Source organism: Drosophila virilis, chromosome 5 (assembly GCF_030788295.1).
Source record: "Drosophila virilis strain 15010-1051.87 chromosome 5, Dvir_AGI_RSII-ME, whole genome shotgun sequence".
In the NCBI taxonomy this organism is placed as follows: Eukaryota; Metazoa; Arthropoda; class Insecta; order Diptera; family Drosophilidae; genus Drosophila; species Drosophila virilis.
Genome location: NC_091547.1, coordinates 11,627,677 through 11,650,527, shown reverse-complemented (window position 1 = coordinate 11,650,527; position 22,851 = coordinate 11,627,677). Strand labels below are relative to the sequence as shown.

At 40.5% G+C, this 22,851-nt stretch overlaps 1 protein-coding gene and 1 long non-coding RNA gene across 5 annotated transcripts; one reads left to right on the top strand and one right to left on the bottom strand.

Moving 5' to 3' along the window:
* Positions 1 to 27: 27 nt before the first annotated feature.
* Positions 28 to 22,137, bottom strand: HisT (Histamine transporter). Of its 4 annotated transcripts, none has more exons than XM_070210366.1 (11): positions 21,975 to 22,137; positions 10,680 to 10,985; positions 8,442 to 8,553; positions 8,149 to 8,251; positions 7,953 to 8,081; positions 7,794 to 7,889; positions 1,666 to 1,807; positions 1,410 to 1,606; positions 1,188 to 1,312; positions 634 to 744; positions 28 to 563 (listed from the first exon to the last, which is right to left on the bottom strand). In XM_070210366.1, the coding sequence occupies exons 2-11, from the start codon at positions 10,816 to 10,818 to the stop codon at positions 275 to 277; spliced, it is 1,443 nt and encodes a 480-aa protein (XP_070066467.1). In that variant the 5' UTR covers positions 10,819 to 10,985; positions 21,975 to 22,137; the 3' UTR covers positions 28 to 274. The 4 variants fall into 4 exon arrangements, with proteins under 4 accessions (XP_070066467.1, XP_015029239.1, XP_002050338.1 ...); XM_015173753.3 differs by lacking the exon at positions 21,975 to 22,137 and adding an exon at positions 21,751 to 21,897; XM_002050302.4 differs by lacking the exon at positions 21,975 to 22,137 and adding an exon at positions 13,927 to 14,242.
* Positions 14,500 to 17,580, top strand: LOC138911413 (uncharacterized). The gene is made up of 2 exons (XR_011417022.1): positions 14,500 to 16,143; positions 16,273 to 17,580. It is a non-coding gene; the product is annotated as an uncharacterized lncRNA (long non-coding RNA).
* Positions 22,138 to 22,851: the final 714 nt, after the last annotated feature.

Here is a 22,851-nt window from a genome sequence, read left to right as displayed (position 1 = left end):
GTGTGTATATGTATACATATGTGTGTGTGTGTGTGGGTGTGTGTAATTTTTAATAAGAAATCCAACACATGATTCACTTAAAGCTACAACAGAAAACATAAGTATAAATAACAAATGCAATAAATAAATAAAAAAACAATCTAAAAACGATATGCATTAAAAATACAACTATACAAACGCGACCCAGGTGTGCGTGTGTGTGTGTGTGTGTGTGGGTGTGCGTGTGTGTGTATTTTCTTATTCAACTCTTTTCGTATCTTTCTTTTTGGCTAATTTACGGATTGACAGCAGCTGCACAGGGCGCCACCTGCGCGTTCTGCCGCCTCAAATCGGATCTGGTGGCCGCCGTGATGGCCGTGCCCACGATCAGCATCAGGGCCATGGCCACGTTGGCGGGCACATCCCCGTACGAGTAGAAGAGCTCCGAGTAGAAGAGCGTAAAGCAAATGCCAAACGTTTGCGCCGAGGCGTTCAGCAGGCCGGACGAAGTGCCCTCCGGCTCGGGAAACGTGAGCTCGGCGCCAAATTCAAAGCCCACCGGCAAATAGCCGGTCATAAAAAAGCTGCACCGGAACGTTACGTTTTAAGAGCTGCAATTGTTAACTGTTAAATGGCCGGACAGGCAGCACTTACCCCAGCAGCGAGGCTGTCAGATAAACCACCGCAATGTGTCCGGTGTCCAGCGTGAACGTGAATATCCACATGCCCACCATGGAAAGGGCATAGACCGCCAGCGTTGTCTCCCTGCAACAGCGAAACGAATTAGAGTAGAGTAGTGTAGTTGGCATGGTCGGTGTGAATACGGTACTTCGGTATTTTTGCTGCACCCGAAACCTAACTTCAAATCGGATTATCTAGACAAAGTCCAATCGGAACAAAACTTGCACCGCACTAAAGTTAAAAGTTGGCTTTGCCTTACGGGCTTTCCGGCTATATCATATATTAATCCGATCCGATCGGAGATGTCTACTTCTAAGCCGAACGTGAATGAAGGAAGTTAATTTAAATGCCAATAATTAGCTGTTTACGATAGAGAAAACTATGTAGGACACCTAAATTTTTAAATATAGAATATATTTAGTGCTTGAAAAGTTTCTTAACTGCTTGTGGCATCAAGTTGTGTGTGCGGCGCACGCGGCGTATGCGTAATGAGCGGCTGTCATTGAGTTTAATTGCTTTCGACTTACTTGAATTTGTGCGTCTTGTCCAGGACTATGCCGGAGACAACGGAGCCCAGCATGCCAGCCAGCACAATGCTGAGGCCAATGCGACCTGTGTCGACCTCATGACCTGGATAATACTTGAGCACCACCTGCGGCAGAATGGGGTGGGGGGGGCGAGAAAAAGAGCAAAACAAGGACCAGACAAGTTTAGTTTTGTGCGTTCGTCTTAAGCGATGGCCACTGTACCGGATTGAGCAGCGTGGAGATGGCATAGAATACGCCCACATTGATGCCATAGGAGAGCAGCAGAAATATGAAATTGCGATTGGTCATCAGATTCTTCAGCGATTGCAAGAAGCTGACCTGCTCCTCGACCATGCCCTCCAGACGCTGTGACTCCTCCTGTGCCGCAGACGGCGGCGTCGGCGGCCGATCCTGGAAGACTGCAAAAAGCCAAAGCCAATTGATTCAATGGCATTGAGTTGCTGCTGCCAGCACTTACATATGGCCATCAGGACGAGCAGTATGCTGGTCAGACCGGCCACCAGGTAGAACATCATCTGCAGATCGCTGCCCACCTGGTTGATGTCCTCGGAGTTCGGCACCAGCATCGGTGGCAGCACAAATCCAACGGCCACGCCCAGCTGTAAGAGTGAATTTTTAAAGGTTTTTTTTTTTCGGTTTATTTTTCTTTGGCAAACTTGGTTCAAAACAATGCATCCGTTTCCGCAGCAGCAGCAACAGAAACATGCTCCGTCTCGTTTTATTTATGCTCGCTTGATTTATGTGTCCTGCCACAAGGATTTCACACTTGCTGCTGCTGTTGCATTTTTGTTTTCGTCAATGTTTGCGCGGCCATTTCATGCCAAATAACATTTCGGGACTACCAACAAAAAAAAAATAAAGGAAAATTCCTGCCGGCCAGCTGCTGCGTCAAAACTTGTCTCATGTTATTTTTCGCCACTTTTTCAGTTGTGGCACATTTTTTTTTATGTGGTGTGTGCTGCATTCTTTTTTTTTTTGTATACCCTGTACTTTTTACAGGCAGCAGAAGAAGCCCTGAACAGGCGAGTCGATCAATTATCTAGGGTATGTTCCAGTTGAAACCACGCTCTTTAGCTTCCTTCTGTCTGCCCTTCTACACAAAAGAATTTTCGCTCCACTCTCCAAGGGTATCAACCAGTCGAGCAAGTACCAAAATAGATGGAAAAAAATTCAATAGCTAACATAGGGTATCTACTATTCGAGCAGCGATCACAAGGACTATAATAGTTAAAGCCATATAGTTTTTACAGGGTATTTACTAGTCCATCATCCGCTTCAAGTTCTTTATTTGCCTTTTTCTATTTATGGACAATTTTATTTGTCCCATAAATCGGTTTTAGCGAATGGCGGAAAATAACTTTTGACATCGAATTGTAAAGTCCATTAAAATTGAGTGCGTTTTCAAATTGAATTTTTTTCCATAGTTTCTTTTTTTTCCACGTGGTTGAAAGTCGTGAATTCATTAATGCTGCTCTTTGTTTAAATAAATTGCATTGCGTACAAAGTAAAGTCAATTTGTATAGATTTAATTTTGAATAGTTGCATAAAGAATGCATTTAAAGTAAGCTTTAAATGGCTTAAAAGCTTTTTGTATGATACGCAAACAGCTTTCAACGTCGAGCTTTTATTAAGGTTGCTCTTTGTTTAAATAAATTGCATTGCGTACAAAGTAAAGTCAATTTGTATGGGTTGAAAGTATCTATTAAAAAAGCTTTAAATGGCTTTAAAGCTTCTATTTGAGCAGCTTTTATCAATCAAGAACATGCATCCTTTAAAGAGCTTTCATCGAGGGATTTTTAAATTTCTTTGAACATACTTAAAGCACGCTCTTAGCTTAAAGCTCAGCTTACTGTAAGCTCTTAAAGCTCTTTGTCAGAAACTTAATATTGTTTGCAAATTGGCATTAAAATTATGCTAAGACCGACTAAAAATAGCTTTGCAAATGCAAATGCTCTCGATTCTTTGGGAATTGTCAATGCAACAATCTGCATAAATTAAATCAAAAGCAGCATTCGAATAAGCTCGTGAACTTGAGACCGTTTTGCTTGGAGGGCTCGGGCGGGAATCGGGCGCAGGCTAAACTAGAGAAAAGTTTAGTAATGCCCACTAGAGAAACCTTACAGCTATGGGACTAGCAATGCAAAGACAAACACAAACACGGGGATGCACACGCTGGGCAGAGGAGGAGGCGCAGGATTTGGAGGAGAAACCTAGCAGCAGGGCGAGGCATTCATTTCCCGGCGTGTTTACGTATGCGTATGAGCAGGGCTTGTTGTTGTAACAGCTAACAAAAATAACAAAAAAAAAATAAATAAACGGATAAAAGTGACTTAGTTGGGAGTGTCCGACTGGCAGATACTCTGCAAAAAGTAGAGAATATTTAAAATATTCTCCAATTGTTTATGCTGTAAATCATAAAAAAAAACGTATATTGGAAATTCTTAGCATATCGCCTTGAAAGCTGCCTCTAACTATCTGTTTCCCAAGGTGTACAGGGCATAAATATGGAAAATAGTCTAGAAAAACGAAAGCATGTTTGTTCAGCACTTTGGCAACAGCCACAGCCAAAGCCAAAGTCCGTGTGCTCAAAGCTTGTTTCTCCGCCAAATCTGCTTGTCAGGATTCTGTGGAAATGGGGCTGTGCCTGTGGCATTGGCTGCGCGGCTGCTTGGTGCGTTTTGTCCTTGCCAGATAAGGCGGCAAGCTCTAAAAAGTGGGCGGGCATCGGGCGTCGGGCGTCGGGCGGCGCTTCAATGTCAAGCGTCAAGCGAGTGCCGCCCGCTGCTTAGTTTTTGCTTTAGATTCTCTTTCTATATCAAAGGTATAAGGGTATTCCAATTTTGACACAAGTTGTGTTACACACAAAAGCTGGCAACTCCGACTTTATTCAGAACATAAATTTAACAGCCGACTCGCTAAAGCCTTTTCTGTCCCTTTCTCTCTCGTGTGACTGTGAATGATAATTTACCCTACCACTTTTGATCTCATTGCATATTTGGTCTGCAGGCTGCGGCCAGAGAGCGAGCTCTGTAAATGCTATGACTGCGGGGAGGGGGGGCAAATTCATAGAGCTACTGCATTCACGCCATTGGTCGTAATGCCTGCGATCCCGTTACCGCAGTCGTGTACTCAGCAGAATGCGCTTACGCGAGAAGAGAACATTGTCAAAGATGTGAGCGCAGGAGTCATAAAAGTTGTGTGCTCTATTTGTTGTGTGCTTGTATTAGTGCGACTGCCGGCTTAGCGTAGGCGCGAGCCCAATGAGGAGTTTTAGTCTGTGCGCGTCTGTCCTGTGGATCGGTTGCTTCCGCTGCGCGTGTGTATTAAATCGTTTTGTTTGTTTTTTATTTTTTAGTTAAATCATCTAAATGGTGTTAAATGTGTAAAGTATGTGATGCTTGTGCTTGGAAGTGTCATTTATTTGTCTTCTATTTTTTGGAATATACATATGTAAATGTCGTTTTGTTTATGGCGCGAAGTTTTTTTAATACGAGCAAATTGGCGCGCAAAACTATCCAAAAGAGAGAGAGAGAGTGAGTGAAAGACAGAGTGGCAACGGGAGACCCTTGTAAAACTTTTCTTAAGGGCAACTATTCAGAGAGAGAGAAAGAGAGTGAGGTGAAATGCAGACAGATTAAGAACGAGCGAGTCGTATGAAGCTCTCTTAAGGAAAACTGTGCTGTTGTATAAGTCTATGTATATATTGCCTAACGATCTCTTATACACTTCATGGTAAACATTCCTTCTAAAACGCTTTTAACACTCACTTTTACTTTAATGACGAGCAGAAAAAAGGGTTTTCTGTATAAATAGATAGCGTATACTTGTTCTCTGTTAAGGGTATTTACTCCTCGGTGTTTCGTAGTTTACTGTTTTTTCTTGTATTTTTTTTTTTCTGCCCGCAGCCATTGAGCGCTTTTGGGGCACAAGTTCGAATTGTTCGACTGTTGCCTAGCAACGCTTTAAAGCCAACATTTGCATTTGGCTTTCTCCATTGAACAGGCACTTGACCTCAGCCAATGCAGCAAGGGCCTGCCCTGCAGGTGGGCCGTGCACATTGACGTTGACGTTCACTGTTCGACGGCACTGTATGGTTACACACACACACACACTTACACACTCTTATACACATTGAATGAGAGGCATGCCTCATATTGTGACATGCATATCCCATTGAGACTTCCTGCCGAGGCGAGCCTGGCGAAAAACAAGCGGAAATTATAAGCCTTTTCAGCGGCGCTCGAGCGTATGGCAAATATGACGGCACACACGCACACACAGACACACACGCACACACATTACATATGTGTCAGACCGTGTCATTCGCATGACTATTTCAATGTTTGCGCTGCATATTTGCACGTACAGCAGGTGAGTTGCCCTCATTTCGTCTCAGTTGCAACACGTTGCGCGTAATGTACATTATCTGCTCGTAAATCATTATTAAGGGTAGTCCCGCACACACGCACGTACTCTAATCACAGAGCAAGCAAACTAATTGTTTTGCTTTGTTTGGCGTCCATAAGCTGCCTGTTAATTAACAGAATGTCAAAGGTCAACTAGGTAAATATGTGGCAATAATGTAATGGCCAAACAAAGTGCAACCATAAACGCTAGAGCCAAGTTTCCGAGTTGTCAAAGTAGTTGCTTTCAAATTTTGAGGCTAAGCCAATAAGACTCAAATGCCAAAAGTTATAAGTGTCTAGCTGAAGTAGCTTCAGCCAACCTTGTTGTGCAACAGAATTGTTCTCAAGAGACGCCGCGAATCGCATGCTGATCGATATTTATCGATGACAAAACTTTAGGCAGCTATTGAAAATATTAGGGCAACTTTTGGAAAGCTGCTTGCTTTGCATAGACTAGATAAACTAGAAGAAATTACGTGACGTTCAATAAACAACTGTAAAAATACGAATTTTGCTTGATTTGAGCCGGCGACTTTCCACTCGTTAGTTCGACGCTCAAACAGCTAAGCCATGACGAAGAGCTTGTTTAGAATAAGAAGCTATTGGTAAACTACTGGAAGTGCCTTCAATATACCAGACGAAATTACCCGGCGTTGCGCGGCTCAAAGTAATTGTATGCACATTTTTCCGTCCATGCATTCGCCCCAAAATCAATTAAATCTAAGGAAATATTTTAGTTATTGTTAAAATCTATAAAGTCTCATTTATTTCTTCCCAGCGTATCTATCAGGTATTGCTTTTTTTTGTGCAGAATTTGAGTCGGCGACCTTTAACTCGCCAGTTCGACGCTCAGGCAACTAAGTTTTGACCGAACTTTCAAATAAAAATTTACCTTAGAAAATTGAACTTGAAAATGTTCGTTTTACAAGAAACGTGTTTCAGGAAAAAGTAAAATACTTAAAACTTAAATTACTTTTTGTTCCCAACTTTTCTTAGTTTTCCGTAAAAGTTTTCACAGCGCCGCAAAATGTTTCATTAATTATTGTTGCAACTTTGCGGCATCAATAATTGATGCAATTATGCAATATGTGGCAAAGCTTGTGTGTTGACAGTAAATGGCTTTTGGCATTATAGATTTTCACAGCACTTTAGCATTTTGGCATTTTGGCCACAGGCTAATTACATTATGGCCCCAACAAACCAAACACGTGGCAACCGCAATTGATTGCGATTCTAGCGGCCAGCTGCAGGTGCCTAGACTGGACCTCAACTGTGGTCAGTTGGTGTCCGGCTCTGCCGGAAAGTTGCTGCAACTTGACCCCGAACTGACATTGCTGCCACACTTGCCACACACGACACTTGAGGCAGGTCGATGCGTTTGTTTTCACAGTCGAATAAATTGAAAATGTGCACAAAGAGTTCTTTTGGCTTTCCCATTTCATCCACCCTGCCCCCTATATTTGCATTAGTGTCTGATGCACTGAGATGTGCAATCAGTTTGCTTAGTTTCGCCTAACTTATTCCTGCTGGTTGCTCTAGTTGCTTCTCTGTATACCCTGTAGCTGTTTGTAACGGGCATTTTGGTTGCGTGTGCAGCACAAATTTTTAACGTTTCTTTTTATAACTCTGACAAATCTCATTTGTCTCTTAGAGCGTATAGCTTACCAGCCGAGGAACTTCGAACTAATCAAATAGAAATACTTTAAGACAATTCACACACTAAAAAGTTCATAACGCTCGCAGAATTCAACTCAAAGTTATTCAAGAATCAAAAATCCTTATGCTAAGCATGTGGTGGCGTACAGGGTATATTCTAGTCAACCACACTAGCTCTATATTTTTTTTTTTCATGTGCAACCCTTGGCAATTTGGTGATTGCACGCGTCGTGTAACAGAAAGTACAGGGGGGGGTTGGGTCAGAAAGTAGTCACTTTCGCTGGCCGGAAATGTGTAAAAAGAAAGTAGATAGAAATGGGAAAGCACGAATGTCATTTTGGCGTGTCAGCTTAGCATTTGGCATCAATCTGGCCAAAATGCTGCAGCCCTTTTCTTGTTCATGCAAATTTAAGCCCCCCCCCTTGCTAGTACCCCCCGTAACGGGTAATATATTTAGCTTGAACAACTGGGCGTATGCGTAATTTCAACTTTAAGCCAAAATTAGCTAACGCGGCTCGCTTACCTGATTCCCAAAGACGCCAACGCTGGTGGCGGATGACACCTGATCGGGTCCGAACCAGACGGCAGCCAAACGCGCGGGCAGCGACAATATGCACACCTGTTCGAATGAATACAGGTGGTATAGTTTTAATTAGCTGAAAGTGTTTGCTGGCTTATTTACCTGGGCAAGCGCCACAATTGACTGTCCTATGAAGCTGACATAGAAGAGCGACGGATCCACCGAAAATACCTTTATCCAGGCGCCTATGCAGGTGCCCACAATGCCAACGAGTGCCGTTATGCGCAGACCCTGACCAGACCCAAATCGCCAAGCCATTAAAATAAAATCAAGAATTATTTAACTGCGCACCACTCACCACCTTGTCGAGGAACCAGCTGCCCGGAAATATGAGCGGTATATACAATATCATATAAATCATGGACGTCCAGTCCACCCACTTGTCACTGATGCCATAGTAGCTGCATTGGCGAAACATTAAAATGGCAAATAAATATACTTTCCCTTGGCCGACAGGTGAGCACGGCATCGGGGTAGACTTTTGCAACTTTTAATTAAATCAAACCAGCTTTTAACTAAGTCCCCCTTTTTGAGTTAAGCGCACATCAAATCGCATTTGAGGCAACTGCCCCAAGGACTCCAAGCACTTACCGTGTTATTATATTGTTGATGATGGTGTATTGTATCCATTGCATGGCATTCGAGGCTGAATAGAATACAAAGAGTATGAGCACCGCCCAGCGACGCGCATAGACTTTGTAACCTGAAAGAAAAAAGCAAATACGTAAGCAGATACATTTCTTATATGTATCTATGTATAGAGTATGCAATTGGCTGCTACACTTGAGCTGAGCCTTTGTATATAATACATATATATTAACTGGATTAGTTGCTTGGTTCCTAATGGAAACAACTGTCATAAAGGATAATTTGTATACAACAGGTATATGTTACCTGACAGTTCGCTGGGGCTGAAAGCGGACGAAGGTGTCTAAAGGTTTTACTACTCTTCCTGAGAGTATCTTAACTTTGTAAGCTTAAGAATACACTTTTTCTTAGAGTGTAGTTGGGGACATATGTACTTGCATTTATTAGTGTAAAACAGAAAATTGGTTTGCAGGGATTTGGTTTTTCTCTAAGTGCATTTTGTGCATGCATGCATGTCTGCAAGAATATTCCAATTTCGTTGGTTCAAAGGAAATTGGGAAATTGGGAAGAGGTTGAAACTAAAACGACAATACCCTGTATAACAAACTTAAAAGGGTATGTAGCAGAGGTGTGCATAAAATGCCATAGCCAACTTCAAAAGCACGCTGTCAACTTTTGAATTGTTTAATAAGTCATATATATTTAATTAAGTTATATATTTAATATTTTCGTACTATCTAAGAGCTTGTAATGCTAGAGCTTCATAATGATCTACGCTATAATGCATGAGCTGCTTATAGGGTATCAGACAGTCGTTCAGCGTGATTTTACCATTTTTAGTTGTTTGGCATTGAAAGTGCAAGAAAAAGAAACGCTTTTGATGTTTTTTTTATTTATAGTTGACAACACACACACACACACATTCACATGGTTATACATATTTACATACATGCACAAACACACACAAACACACACACACACACATACTTGCATGCACACATATTAGATGCGGTGCACGCAAATCAGAGAATGCAAACAAAGCGATTGCATACCTTGAGGTGCAGTTAAGTCAAAATGGCCGCTTTGTATGCATGTGTGTGTGTGTGTGTGTGTTTAAAGTGTTTTGCATATATATGTTTAGCTACCGCACACACACACACACCCACATCTGTTGAGCATCGTAAATGGCCCAAAAGATTTGTGTGGCAGCCGTGACAGGAATTGCATTGCATGTTAACCAAGCAGATAACATCCGAATAGATAATTACGCTTACGTGAGCTCTATATACGTTTTTATTAACTTTCACAGGGTATTTTAATATTTTCACGAGCTGTGTAACACATGGAATGTGGCAATTTCTGATCAGTGTCGATAGCCGAGTTCGTAAAGCCTTGTCCGGCTGCTGCCCTCTCTCTCTCTCTCTCTCTCTCTCTGATATTCTACTCTTACACTTTCAATCTCGTTGAATATTTCGGCTGCATTTTGTAGCCAGAGAGCGACGTCTGTAAATGTCAAGACTGCGGGGAGGGGGCTATATTTATGTAGCTACTGCGTTCACGCTATTGGTCGTGACGCCTTCGATCCCGTTACCTTAGTAGTGTACTCAGCAGAGAGCGCTAACGCGCGAAGAGAGCATTGTCAATGATGTGAGCGCAGGAGTTTTAAAAGTTGCATGCTCTTTGTTGCATTTGTATTAGTGCAAGAGCCGGCCCGGCGTAGGCGCGCACATAATGAGGAGTTTCAGTCTGTGCGCGTCTGTCCTGGCGATCGGTTATTTATTCTGCGCGTGTGTATACAAACGCTTTGTTACAATATAAAATCTACTTAGGTTTAAATTAACGAATACTTTGGTTATTCGTCAGCGTACGCAAAGTGTTATTTATCTTGTTTAACTAAGTGAATGTGCATCAAAGCAATTTTGGTTTGTGCTGAGCTCTTGCACTTAACGTGAAAAATGGCGCGCATTTGCACATATTACACAGGGAGAGAGAGAGAGAGAGAGCAAAAGAGAGCGTAAGCGATACAAACAAAGAGCGTGCTCTCTTAAATAAGGTAGTTGGTTAAAGCTTTCTATATATTCAATATGGCCTTCTCTCAGTAAAAATTGTATGATAAAACTTTGCATAGATTCGACTTATTACTGCACGCTTATAAAGGCACTTATAGTACATGCGTATTAGGGTATTCAAACTTCGGCGTGCCGAAGCTAACTCTCTATTTTCATACAGTTTAAAACTAACCTTCGGCTGGCGCATTGGCCGATTTGTTGTTTTCTTTGCTCTCCTTGTCCTTCGGCGTGATCATGTCTGTTGACTTGCTGCTGGCTATATATGAATCGGCGCTCTCGACGGCGCCGCTGGCGCTGTGCTTCAGATCCATTTCGGATATATATATATATATATATATATTTGTGTGTATAAATTGGCTTCTGATTTTGGGCGGTTGTTTTGTGTGGCTTTGGCTCGCTGATAGTTCGGTGGTCTCGTTGAATATCTACTTTACTTTAATTGGGCAGTTTGTTTGGTTGATAAAATTCTATGTAATTGCTGTATAATTGAATAAATGGGGGAAGAGCAGAATCTTAGTCAAGTGTATTAAACGTAAAGCCAACAAGTAGGCAATAATCATATTACAGCAGTTTTATATGCCGTTGCAACTCTTTAGCAGCAACACAGACACACTTACACACACACACGCTTACACACACTCACACACACTCACACATTTATATGCCCCAAAATACGCTCATATGTGTGCTACACGTTTTGCGGCGATCCCAACAACTGGCATAAACATTTCTTGTGGCCCGCACAAAACCAACTTAATGTGAATTCACATTCCCATTACTCCAGCCACCCCCCCGCCCTCCGCGGTAAAACCGTGCTCTGCACCGTCTCGCATACCTGGCTGCTGTTTTTTACTAACCAGACATAATATTATTGCTTGCTTTTATATGCCCTGTTTTTGTGCACCTTAAATTTAAACAAGACTTTTTGTCTAACATGGGAAAGCTTTAAGCACCTGAGAATTGCAGGTTTCTCTTAAATATAGCACAAAGAAAGAGTATATTTACTTAAATGTCTCTAAATGAAAAATATCCTTATATCCCAAAACGTTCCTTCAATACATATATAAACATAAAAGTATCAAATAGTCCAAGCCTTAACTATCTGGAAAATATGTATATAACTTTTAAGGATATAAAGGTAGGTTAAGTAAAAATCTTGGATAAATTTCCCAATAAGTTAGCGTAAGAATGCATAACAGAAGTTATTAACGAGAAATTGTGAACTGCTCTTGCTTTATACAGGGCATCTCGCAGTCGAGCACAATGAACTTAAAGCTCTTATAATTTGTACTCTTGTGCTTTAATGTATGGCCACACTCTTTTTGCCATTAGACAAATAGCTTTTGCATACGAAATCAATTGAAACCAGACTGTCCTATTCGACAGTGCAGCCGACTAGCAGATACACTACACGATTCTAGCTGCATATATATGTGCTTCTTCTTCTATTTGCCTTATACTATGTGCAATGCATTCTTGGGAAATTTTTCGATACTATTCTTTGCTTATACAATGTGAAATTTAGTTTTGGGAAATTTGGCGATCTTCTTGCCTTTGCCTTATGCTATGGGTATTGCATTCTTGGGACATTTTTTTGTTTCTTCACTTTTGCTTTGTCTTATACTATGGGAAATTCCTTAGTGGGGATTCAATATGGGAAATTTATTGTTGGGAAATCTTTGATGCCTAATTTGGTACTAAAATGTGAATATATACCAAAGAGCGGGGGGTTTACTTTCATAAACGAGATTAATTACCCAAAAAACTGAAGGGAAATTCTAATATTTATCGATAATATGCAAAAGGGAGCCAGATATCGATCGATATATATCTGTTACAAGCATTTACACAAAACAAATATGACTTTATTGCACATTTGCAATGCGTTCGGGATGTAGAAATGATTAAGCGCCATATATTTGTAATTGATTCATTAAGCTATTAAAGGGCCATTCATTTGCATTCGCTTTTAAATTCACATTTATTCAAATAGCATTCATTGTTGCTTTTGTGCTTTGACATTGAATTTGCCAGCAACATAAACGAACCCATTGAATCAAATCAGCGCCTGGGAGATTTCACTGCGGATTTGCGAAATGCGATTGCAATGGAACTTGCCATGGCTGGGGGGGGAGTGGATGAGGGGGGTTGACTTTTGGTAGGGGTTGCACGTGTCCACTTGTTGCACCCGAAAAGCCAATCAAAATTTCAGCTTGACTAGCTTGGGCAATGGATTTGCGCAGGATGATTTGATAGCATTTTTTCGATTCATCATTTGACACACACACACACACACACACACACACACACGCATACACACTGTTGGCTTTTCGCTTGAATTTAAATGGAAGTGCATTTGGAGGCAACTTTTTGTATGGCTTTGGCACAGTTTTGCCAAAGTTTTCGCCACCCATAATTAAATCTATGGCCGTGCGCGTGCCACACTGAAAACCCGCTGCAGGCCCTAATTGATTTAACTTTGTTAACGACGGCACTTAAATTAATTTGCCTGCACAACAACAACAACAACAACAACAACAGCAGCAAGAGCAACAACAATTCGAGTGCTTCGCGTTTTTATACCCTGCAATATTTGAAAGTGTGTAAAAAAGAAAGGGTACACTCAAGTGCGGTAAGTGCAGGCAAGAAGATAAAGAAGGCATTTCGCAACCAATAAGAAAATCTTATAGATAAGACATATATTATAAAAATAAATATATATAGGCAAATCGTTCCGTTTTGGATAATAAAAGATGATTCAAGTTTCTTTATAAGGTAATATTGTATTTTTGAAATGTCTTTTTTTCAAAAATATAAAAACTTCTGAGAGTTTACATTTGATTTTGTGTATATACGCATACTTGAATTTTATCTTTAGAATCCACAAAATTTAAAATCTATATAAAAAAAAACCTTGCAAGTTATTTGGGAAGAAATTTGTCAAATGAATGTGAGCATATAAATACAAGGTAAATTTTTTTTGCGAAAGAGTTGCCCTAAATGATTCTGTTCGCATTTACAGGGTATACCCGAGTCGCGCACTCCTGCCTAGCGCAGCCTAACTAAATTGCCTCTAATGAGGTTTGTGCGATTGCAACATGTTTGTTATGTGCATGTCATTTGGGGCTTTAATTCGATTGTGATTGGTTTTCGGGCAACTCTAATGGGCTCTACGGAGCGAGATTTTACCGAAGCTATGCCAACTTTTGGCTAAGCTCTGTGTAAACTGATTGGAAATATTGTTTTGACTGATTGTAAAGCGATTGAGGGCAAGAGACCAGGTGAGGTGAAATCAAACATGATAAAAACACGAAAATAAACAGAGCCAGATACAGAAACAGAAACAGCAAGAACAAGAGGCAGAACAAGCATGCGATGAGTGGAATGCGCGATAACAGCAAGACGAAGAACTAAAATACCTTCTCATGGTCTTATAATACACACACGTTGCGACTCGAGTGCAGCTATGCGGGGGAGTTCTTTTTATTATTATTATTACCCATGCAAAGTTGAATTTAGAAAAAAAAAAAAAACGCGCACGTACTATTCAAAATAGATGTTCGTATCGTATATAAATATATATTATCAACAGAGAGACTGTGTAAAAACTTAAGGTAGGTTAAACCACGCGCCAAAATAATAATAATATATATGTATATATATATATATATATGGGTTTGTATTAGTCGGAAACGGGGGAGACGGCAACGTTTTGAGAGCGCGAACGCGGGCCAACTGAAACTGAAACTAAATCCGAAAAAGTCGCTCAGCGCTTGTCATAAAGTTGATTTTGCAAAATGTTATTGTTGTTGTTCTTCTTGTTGTTGTTGTTGTTGTTGTTGTTGTTATTATTGTAAACAGCTGATTCTTCGAGCAGACATACTAACTACACACAGTCACTCGCGCACACACTCGCACACTTGCTGTTACAGTGCGCGTGACAAGGTAAACAACTAATTATTAATTAAAAATATTACTGCTTTTTTTTTTTGTAAATTATTTGTATAAACAGTGTGGTTGATTGTTTAAAAATTTTAATGGCTTCTCTTCGGGTATTCGCTATAAACAAATTAATTCTGAGGCTTAGCTCAGCATTTGCAGCAACTGCATAATTGATTCAACTTTGAAAAAAAAAATAAGATTATAAAGCTTTAAGTGAAACGGAACAGAACTCCGCAATAACTTCCAAGCAATTTATGCTTACTCAAAAAAATATGGAAGAAACAAGAAATCAATTTGATGTCATTTAAATGCACACAAGCTTTTAGGCCTCGCCTGAGCTTTAATGTAAATAAATAAACACATTTGCTTGCACTCAAAGCTTAAAGCTCGCTATTAATTGCATTGACACTAGTGCGACACATATATTAAAGCTTTTAAGCTTTAAGTGCACTTAATTGACAGCACTTTATGCAATAAATCTCTCTCCCACAAAAACCTTTTAAGCTTTAAGTGCAATTAATTGCATGTGCTCAATGCAATTAATCTTGTCAGCTTGATTTTCCATGCAAATATATGCTGCTCTTAAGCTCGTGCGCATACTTTTTGCACGCACTGTGCCAGCATTGCGTTGTCCACTTATAATATATCATATATGTATGTAGATTAACTGTAGTGGCGACCCTCAATGAGAGACGTGTTCCCGTTATTGTCTGCCGCTGCATACAGTGAAACCTAGCCTGGTGCGAACCCAGCTGCCAGTGTGCGTAAATAGTCCGTTGCACTTAGGCAGCGCCCACTGTAGCCCACAATCGTCGATTCATGCGCCCATCTAATTGCAGCTGTAAAACATTTTAAACTCATTTGCTTTGTTTTTGCCCCGTATACCTCGCTTTATCGCACTTTCTTTAGCACCAACTTCGTCAGACTGCAAACACGTGTCGCTGCCAGTCCACGAAACCCTTTTACATGTCACGTCTACCCACCTCTCCCCACCTCTCTACCGCTCCATAATTGATTTGATTTGTTTTTCTGTTGTTTATTGAATAATTTGACTGGGGCAACTTCCTCGTTTGTCGACTCGACTCGACTCGACTCGACTCGAAACGTTGCCGCACAGCCAGACAATGTCCAAATCCGAAATGCCAATCTGAAATCCAGCAAGTGGTTGGGGGTCATTATTCGATTAAGGCAAATTATTATTTTTTATTATTTATAATGCAAATCATGCTCTGTCGGGCAGCAGGGCAAGCGGGGCCGTGTGTACGACGCTCATCTCTCTCTCTCTGCCTCTCTCTCCTCTCTCCACCACCCAGCCCTCGCTGCCACTCATCCTGGTTATCTACTCTAGAGCCAAAAGCTAATCAACGTGTACTTTGTATCTGGGCTGAACCACGCGAAATTTCTCGCACGATTCTCTGCCGAAAAAGATAATGAAATCGGGCGGCGACAGCTGATAAAGCCATCCAATTGTATAGTTCCTACGTTTTGACTTAGTCATTATTGGGCCATTATTGATATTATTAGCATGTATTATTTATTGTTAGGCATCTCGTTCAGTAGCCAGGCAAGCGTGAATCCCCCCGATCTAAAGTAGTCACGTTTAGTTTAAGTATATGGAAATTTTACATACACTTCGCGTATGTGCTTCGATTAACTGGCTTGATTGGAGACTTCTCGTTGTCTCAACCTGTCTGGTAAGTCCCATTACTAATTCAAATTATTTCCAGGTAATTGCCATGCAAATCGTTTACTTCTATTTATATAAGTTGCGACAAGTTAACCCCATACACAGATATAATTATATCTATATATATATATATTAGGTTGTTATGGGAAGTCAGACCTCGCCATTGATTAGGGCCTTTGTTCAGCTAAAGTCAACGTCAAGGCTGCTGTGAAGAGAGTTTCACTAGACCAACCCACAATTGGGCCTAGTTAATATGGAAATATCATTCTAATAATATTAGTGATAATAATTATAAAATAAGTGAGCATAATAAAAATAAAAATTATAATACTAATAATAATAATAATAATAATAATAATAATAATAATAATAATAATAATAATAATTATATTGTTGGCTGGCTCGGGCCTCGAACTATATACTTAAATAATAATATTTATAGTTATAAGAAAATTATTAATAATGCGAATATTTGTATTATCATGTTCTTTACTAGCAACATTCTTGTTCGAGTTCATTATCGATGAAAACTTATCTTAGTAATGAACAGCTAATAATTGGGTGACAGCTACTAGAGAGCTATATCTATGCCAACTTATCAATCTATATATTGTTGCTAATACAAAGTAACTAAATTGTTGATATCACAATTCAGATAGTGAGCACATTTATATATATATATTTGAAGCGTTAGGGTCTCTGCTGCAGGTGTTTCATGGTTGAGATTGCGGCGGCAGCTGAGTATGCCTAATGGATTCTAAGTGGATGTGTGTGCTTGTGTGTGTGTCTGGCATCAACTGGTAATCATTTTAATGTTTACAAAAAGAGCACCCCACAGCCGCGACTGCTCCCGCAGCTGGCATACAGCCACTCATTAGGCGCGCGGGGAGCACAAAGCGGGCGAACTGATTGCCACATTTCTCATGCACTTTCCACTTGCTACTTGCCGCTTTCCGCTGGCCAGGGGTCGAGTGGGGCAGCGCTTTGTTCTCGATTTCAATCTCACATGAATTCCAAATGCAATTTGTCGCTGCGTTGAGCCCGCCAGCCAATTGGACTTGGCTGCGGATGTGGATTAGCCAGCGCCCAATTAGCCAGGACTTGCCAGTGGCCAGTTGCCAGTTGCCAGTTGCCAGCGGCCTTAAAGGCTTCAGCTGCAGCTGTAGCTGTTGGCCTTAAACTGTTGCTCAAATATTAATGCCAACAATTTGTTCAAATGGCCTTCTCTGCACCTTTTTTTCCCATTTAGCCTCAGCCGGAGTATTACATTAAGCCGGGCATTTAATCAAAACGTGTGAATCGCCTGCCTCAAGCGCCGCCTCCTTGGGGCAAAAGTTAAGTGGATATTTCTTTCATCAAAAGCAAGGCCATAAAAATTAAAAAAAAAAAACACACAACATTATGAGCGTCTATATTTATATAAATAAATATCATTAGATATTAAGGTGTTTGCTTTACAATACCCTGCACAAACAAAATGGGCAAGGACTAGCTTGATTTTCCCGTTAAGGCAGCAATAAATAGACTTGAGTTAAGGAACAATATGCTATTTACAAGAAATTGCACGCTTGAAAAAAGTACAAGCAATACATTCTCAATGAGAAGCCAATAGACATGCCTCTATATCTATCTGAGTCTTATTTCGAGGAATTTTGGGGATTAATAAGATTATAAAGATCGCAATTGAGAAACTTTAGGAGAAAACAAGAAATGGGTTTTATCTGGTATAAAAAAGGCATCAAAGAGTTCTTCAAAGGAAGTTCTGGGAAGCCTACATATCTTGCATAGAGACATATATCTAATTCTTCTTTTTGAGGAACTTGGGGGATTACAAAGACTTTTGTTTTAATGAAAGAACTTAAGCATCTATAAAATGTTCTACGCACTAGAAATGATTTATATCTGGGATAAATAAGGCATAAAAGAGTTCTTCAAAGGAAAGTTCTATTATGTTAAGCCCAAATATCTTGAGATCTATAGCTAAATCGTATTTTGCGAAAACTTTGGCTATTACAAAGAAGTGCTTCAGCTTAAAATAAGTTCTAATCGAGGAACTTAAGGATACAAAAAATGGTTGTCATCTTCCATAAATAAGGCTTAAAAGAGTTCTTCAAAGGAAAGTTCTGGTCAGCACAGGATTATACAGGATCAAAGCGTGGCTTGTCGATCGACTTGAATACAGGGTATCTGCTGATTAGATAAGTTCGGCAGGCAACTTGTTTGAGTCGTCTCATTAATGGCACTCGGTAGCTGTTGCTGGCGGCGGCGGCGGCGGCGGCGGCGGCTGTGTAATTCCGATTGCGATTACCGCGGCACGCATTTGTCGCGGGACTCTTAAGCCGCAGCAAATCGCGTAATTATGGGCGAGGCGTCCTCCTAAGTGCCACATCATTTCCGCAACATTTATTTATTAATTAAAAAATTTGTGTGCAGGCGCTTTATCTGCGCACTCAGGCTTTCGCCGTGCATTAAGCCAGATTAATTGCCATACATTTTATTTAATTTGTGCCAAGTTTTTACATCTCGTAGCACACACCGCACTGGGCGCCGCAATTCTCTGTTTCTCTAATTCTCAAATTCTCAGTTTCTCCAATTATCAGGCAAGTTTCGACACAGCAGGCGTCGCCGCAGAGTTTGTCCTTTTATTTCATGGACAGCTGACGTTCTGGTTTTTATTGTTGTTGCCGTAGTTATGGGCGTAACAATACCCTGTAATCGAACAACAGGCATAGGGTATACCGACGACAAAGATTTCTTACAAAAATTTTGTTTATATTTTGATTCTAATCTAAGTAAATAAAGCCACACGACAGACAATGTGTTAATCGACTTATCTGGAGAGTTGTTTAATTAAAGCTTTGTCTAAAATTAGTTTGCTAAAATCAGAAAAGAAAACAACATTTTATGGCGTTCTTTACACAAATCTGCTGTCTAGAATTCTAGACAGGTGTGCTCTAGTTTTTACTATCAGCGTTTTCTCGGTTTTGATTCGAACTGGTTTTACCCGGAAATTTCAATTGCATTTTGTTTAAGTTAATTTTTAATATATATTTTAATATTAAATAAATTCTCACAAAAGTCTTTGCAAATGAGTTTCAAAACGATTTCCACCAATTTACCACTGTTACGGGTGAAATCGAATAGCTATAACAAACAAAAAGTTCTCTAAGTTTCTCTTAAGCACTAAAGACAAAAGATTAAGGAACAAATAATAATAAAAAATCCAAATTCTATTTAATCAACTTAGAAATGAAAGTTGATGCATTTTTATTTTCTGTCTTCTCGAGAGTTGAGCATGAGAAGTGAGCAGAAAAAGGTGCGCATACTTTTAGGCTGCAGTGTGCGAATTCAGAGCATTTGCATGCAATTAACATTCAAATTTATTCAGATATGTCAGAATATTGCAGGATATTGCCGTGTCGAGCAGTGAATAAATTCCGCAATGCCCGGCTGGCCAAGAGATGTCCTATTATGCAATTTCTGCGGCGGCATCTTTTTGCCGCATTCATTTCACATGCGAACATCTCGATTAGTTAGCAGTTTTTCAGTTTTTCAGTTTTTCGGGGTTAGGGTTTTGCAGCCTAGATGCATTTTTAATTGCGATCCGTTTGCATTTGATGGCCGGCACTTTGCTGCCGTTGTCAGTTTCTTAATTGGACATTTTGTAATTAACTTCAATGGCATTCGCCGCCGCAGTTCGCAGTTTAGTTGAGTTCTGGCCAGTTTCGCTTGTTTTTTTTTTTCTGCTTATCAGCTTCCGCTTGGCTCATTTTTCACATTGTCCCGTGGACTTTTATTGGGTGTGTGTCCTTTTTGGGGACAACACTGCACACTTTGCTCTTTTTGGTTTTTTTATTTATGTGCCGCTCGTTAGTTTCTTTCGGTGGTTTCCTTATTTATTGGTGTTGCAGCAACTGTGTGGCAAGGTCGCATTTAGCTGCAGATTTGCTGTAATCGGTCAATTCATTGCACGCTGCAGTCGAGCGTGTCCTAATTGATAACAATGGACGCTAGTTTATTTAGTTCAGGTTAAAAGTTAAGCTACCATTTCTCTAAACGGAAGTGTCCCAGTTTCCAAGTCCAATCAATGATTTGGCCCAGCCATTGTGCTCTATTATTGCAAGTGCCCCTAGCGCTACACTTGGCAAAAATTGTCAGCACTAGAAATGCAGTCTAGGCTGAAAATTCTTAAACTAAGCACTGCAATCTTATACCAAGAAAATATTTTAAAACTAATATTCCCAAATACAAGTGTAAGAAATAGTTCCACGCTTGGTTTTTAACACCATAAATCTACTCAAAATACAGCCCAAGTCGAAAATTCTTAATCTCAGCAATGAAATCTGCTCTGAAGCAACTTTTCTTTTTAACACAAAAATCCATTAATAAAAGACATAGAACCCGTTCTCAACTTAAAGGTTGCTCTTATTTTATAGAAATAACTTTTGCGCTTGAATTTCCTCTTAAATTTACAGCCCATATTTTAAATCAAAACTGAGAAATTTTCCCGCACGAAATATACTCAATATTTTAAGCACAATGTCGTGTAAATTGTATCCTGGTCAAAGTCTAATTTATAGCATTACTTTGCTCAAAGTGTACGTGTCGGAAACTTTTACATTTTAATAGTTTACTTTTAGCCCGCTTCCAATTGGTTTCCTTCCCGTTGATTAAAGCTTATTTAAAGCCCTTTGCTTGTGCTGCTTTAATGCGTTTAGCATGCGATACCTAAGCTAAACGAAAAGCGCAGAGAGCGAGAGAGGGAGAGTGGAAGTTTGCAAGTACTTCAGTTCAAAAACCTACAAGCATTGCGTCACAAAATTCACGCCACAGACAAAATACGCACACACACACATTCAAGCGCAGCAAAAATGCTGCGGGCACACACACACTCACACTCACACACACACGCACACAGGCAGACATAAGGAAAAAAATCAACATGCGGGCACACAGGCAACAGACTGTGTGTGTGAAGCTTTTCATAGTTGCGATTCGCCAATAGTCAGCCGTTCGTTTGTTTGCGCGTGTGTGTGTGTGTGTGTGTGTGTAAGGGAGCGCTACACACACACACAGACGGACAGACGCACGCACACACACAGCCATCAACCGGTTGGTCTGTGCCTGTGTGCTTTTGCTTTTGCTTTTGCCAATTGTCTAGCGTCGTCTTTAAGTGGGCTTTTGGGCTCTGCCCAGAAAGGCGACACCTGGGCAACTGCAATGCTTGTGCTGCTTCCTAAGCTTGTGCTAAAAATATATACAGCTGTACGTAAAATGCAAAAAAAAAAAAATAAATAAATAAAAAATAAGCAAATGAATGCATGTCAAAAAATCAATTTATGGATTTAGTTTTAGTTGTCTGAAGCAAGAAACACACGTGTTTTTGTTATTATTTGCTTTGCTCTTCCTCTTGGGCCGTGTACCCAGCCGCTTCTTGCTTGTTGTTGCCGCGCGTAAGTTTGAACACAGTCGCCGCCATCTTTCTATGAGCGCGCGTGCAATTAATGCAATTTCGCTTAATTGCGAGCAAATGAAATGTAAAGCACTCAACACAGGTGTGTGGAGGGTAGGGGGGAGGGGTAAAGGCACAGGGGGGGTTGGGGGCTTCACTTACCCTGTTTGTTGTAGCTGTCGCTGCAGCCGGGACGCACAACACAAAAGCGCGCTAAAATGCCTGCGCATGTGTGTGTGTGTGTGCGAATGAGTGTATGCGTGTGTGTGTGTGTGTGTGTGTGTGTGTGAGCGTAAGTTTAGAGGCAGTCGCGCCACTTTTTGAATGAGAGAATGGTTGGTATTTATTTATTAAAGTGTGTCCCAGACAGAGATTTATTCACTTGCCTCACATTCACAATTTAAATGTAATTCACAATGCACACGACTCGCAGTTGGTTTTTTGTTGTTTTCTTAGCTGCAGAAAACGCTGTGTCGTGAAACGCTTTAATTGTTCCCGTTCTTGACTCGTTGGGTAAGGAGTGAAAATGTTGTCTTAGCTGCTTCGAGCACTGGACCAGGACTACTGCGAATGCTGTTGCCTTTGGCCATTTTATAGGACCTACTCAGGTTCCACAACAGCTGTTGGATGCTGTGGATGCCTTAGGATGCTGCGCTCTGTCCGCTGCTCGCCAATGCGCAGGTACAAACAACGACAAGAGTGTCAACTTTTACCGTTATTATAGCAGCATAGTTTGCTAATAACTTGGCTTTAAGTTATCAGTGTTCATCAAAACGAAAGCGAGGCAATTTCCGCAGATTCCATAAAAGCTCTTTAAAGCCAGCGCCTAAAAGTATGCTGTTGTTTGTCGCGGCACAGGGTGTTTCGTGTACAGAGGCTGCTAACAAGCACTTGTTGCTGCTCTTAATTCAATCTTTTTTTCATGCAATCTCAATATGTTTGCCATAAATCACGCTTTTTTTTTCTTTTTGTGCGAATAGCTGTAAATCTGGCAGATATCATATCACATACAGCTCTGGCCATAAAAATAGAACAAGTGTTTCCTTCCTTCGGAAAATACCTGCGAATATTAAATATAAATCCAGGCCCATTTGCCACATATAAAGCCAAGCTGTCAATTTCTTGCGTAAACTTCAAAAGTATGTCTAAAAATATGCAAAAATCAAGATGTTGTTATTATGATTAAATATGCCTTTGGATGTTGGCGAAATTCTCACGCTTCGAGCAAACTAGTCAAATTTCTATGGCTATTAAATTATACAC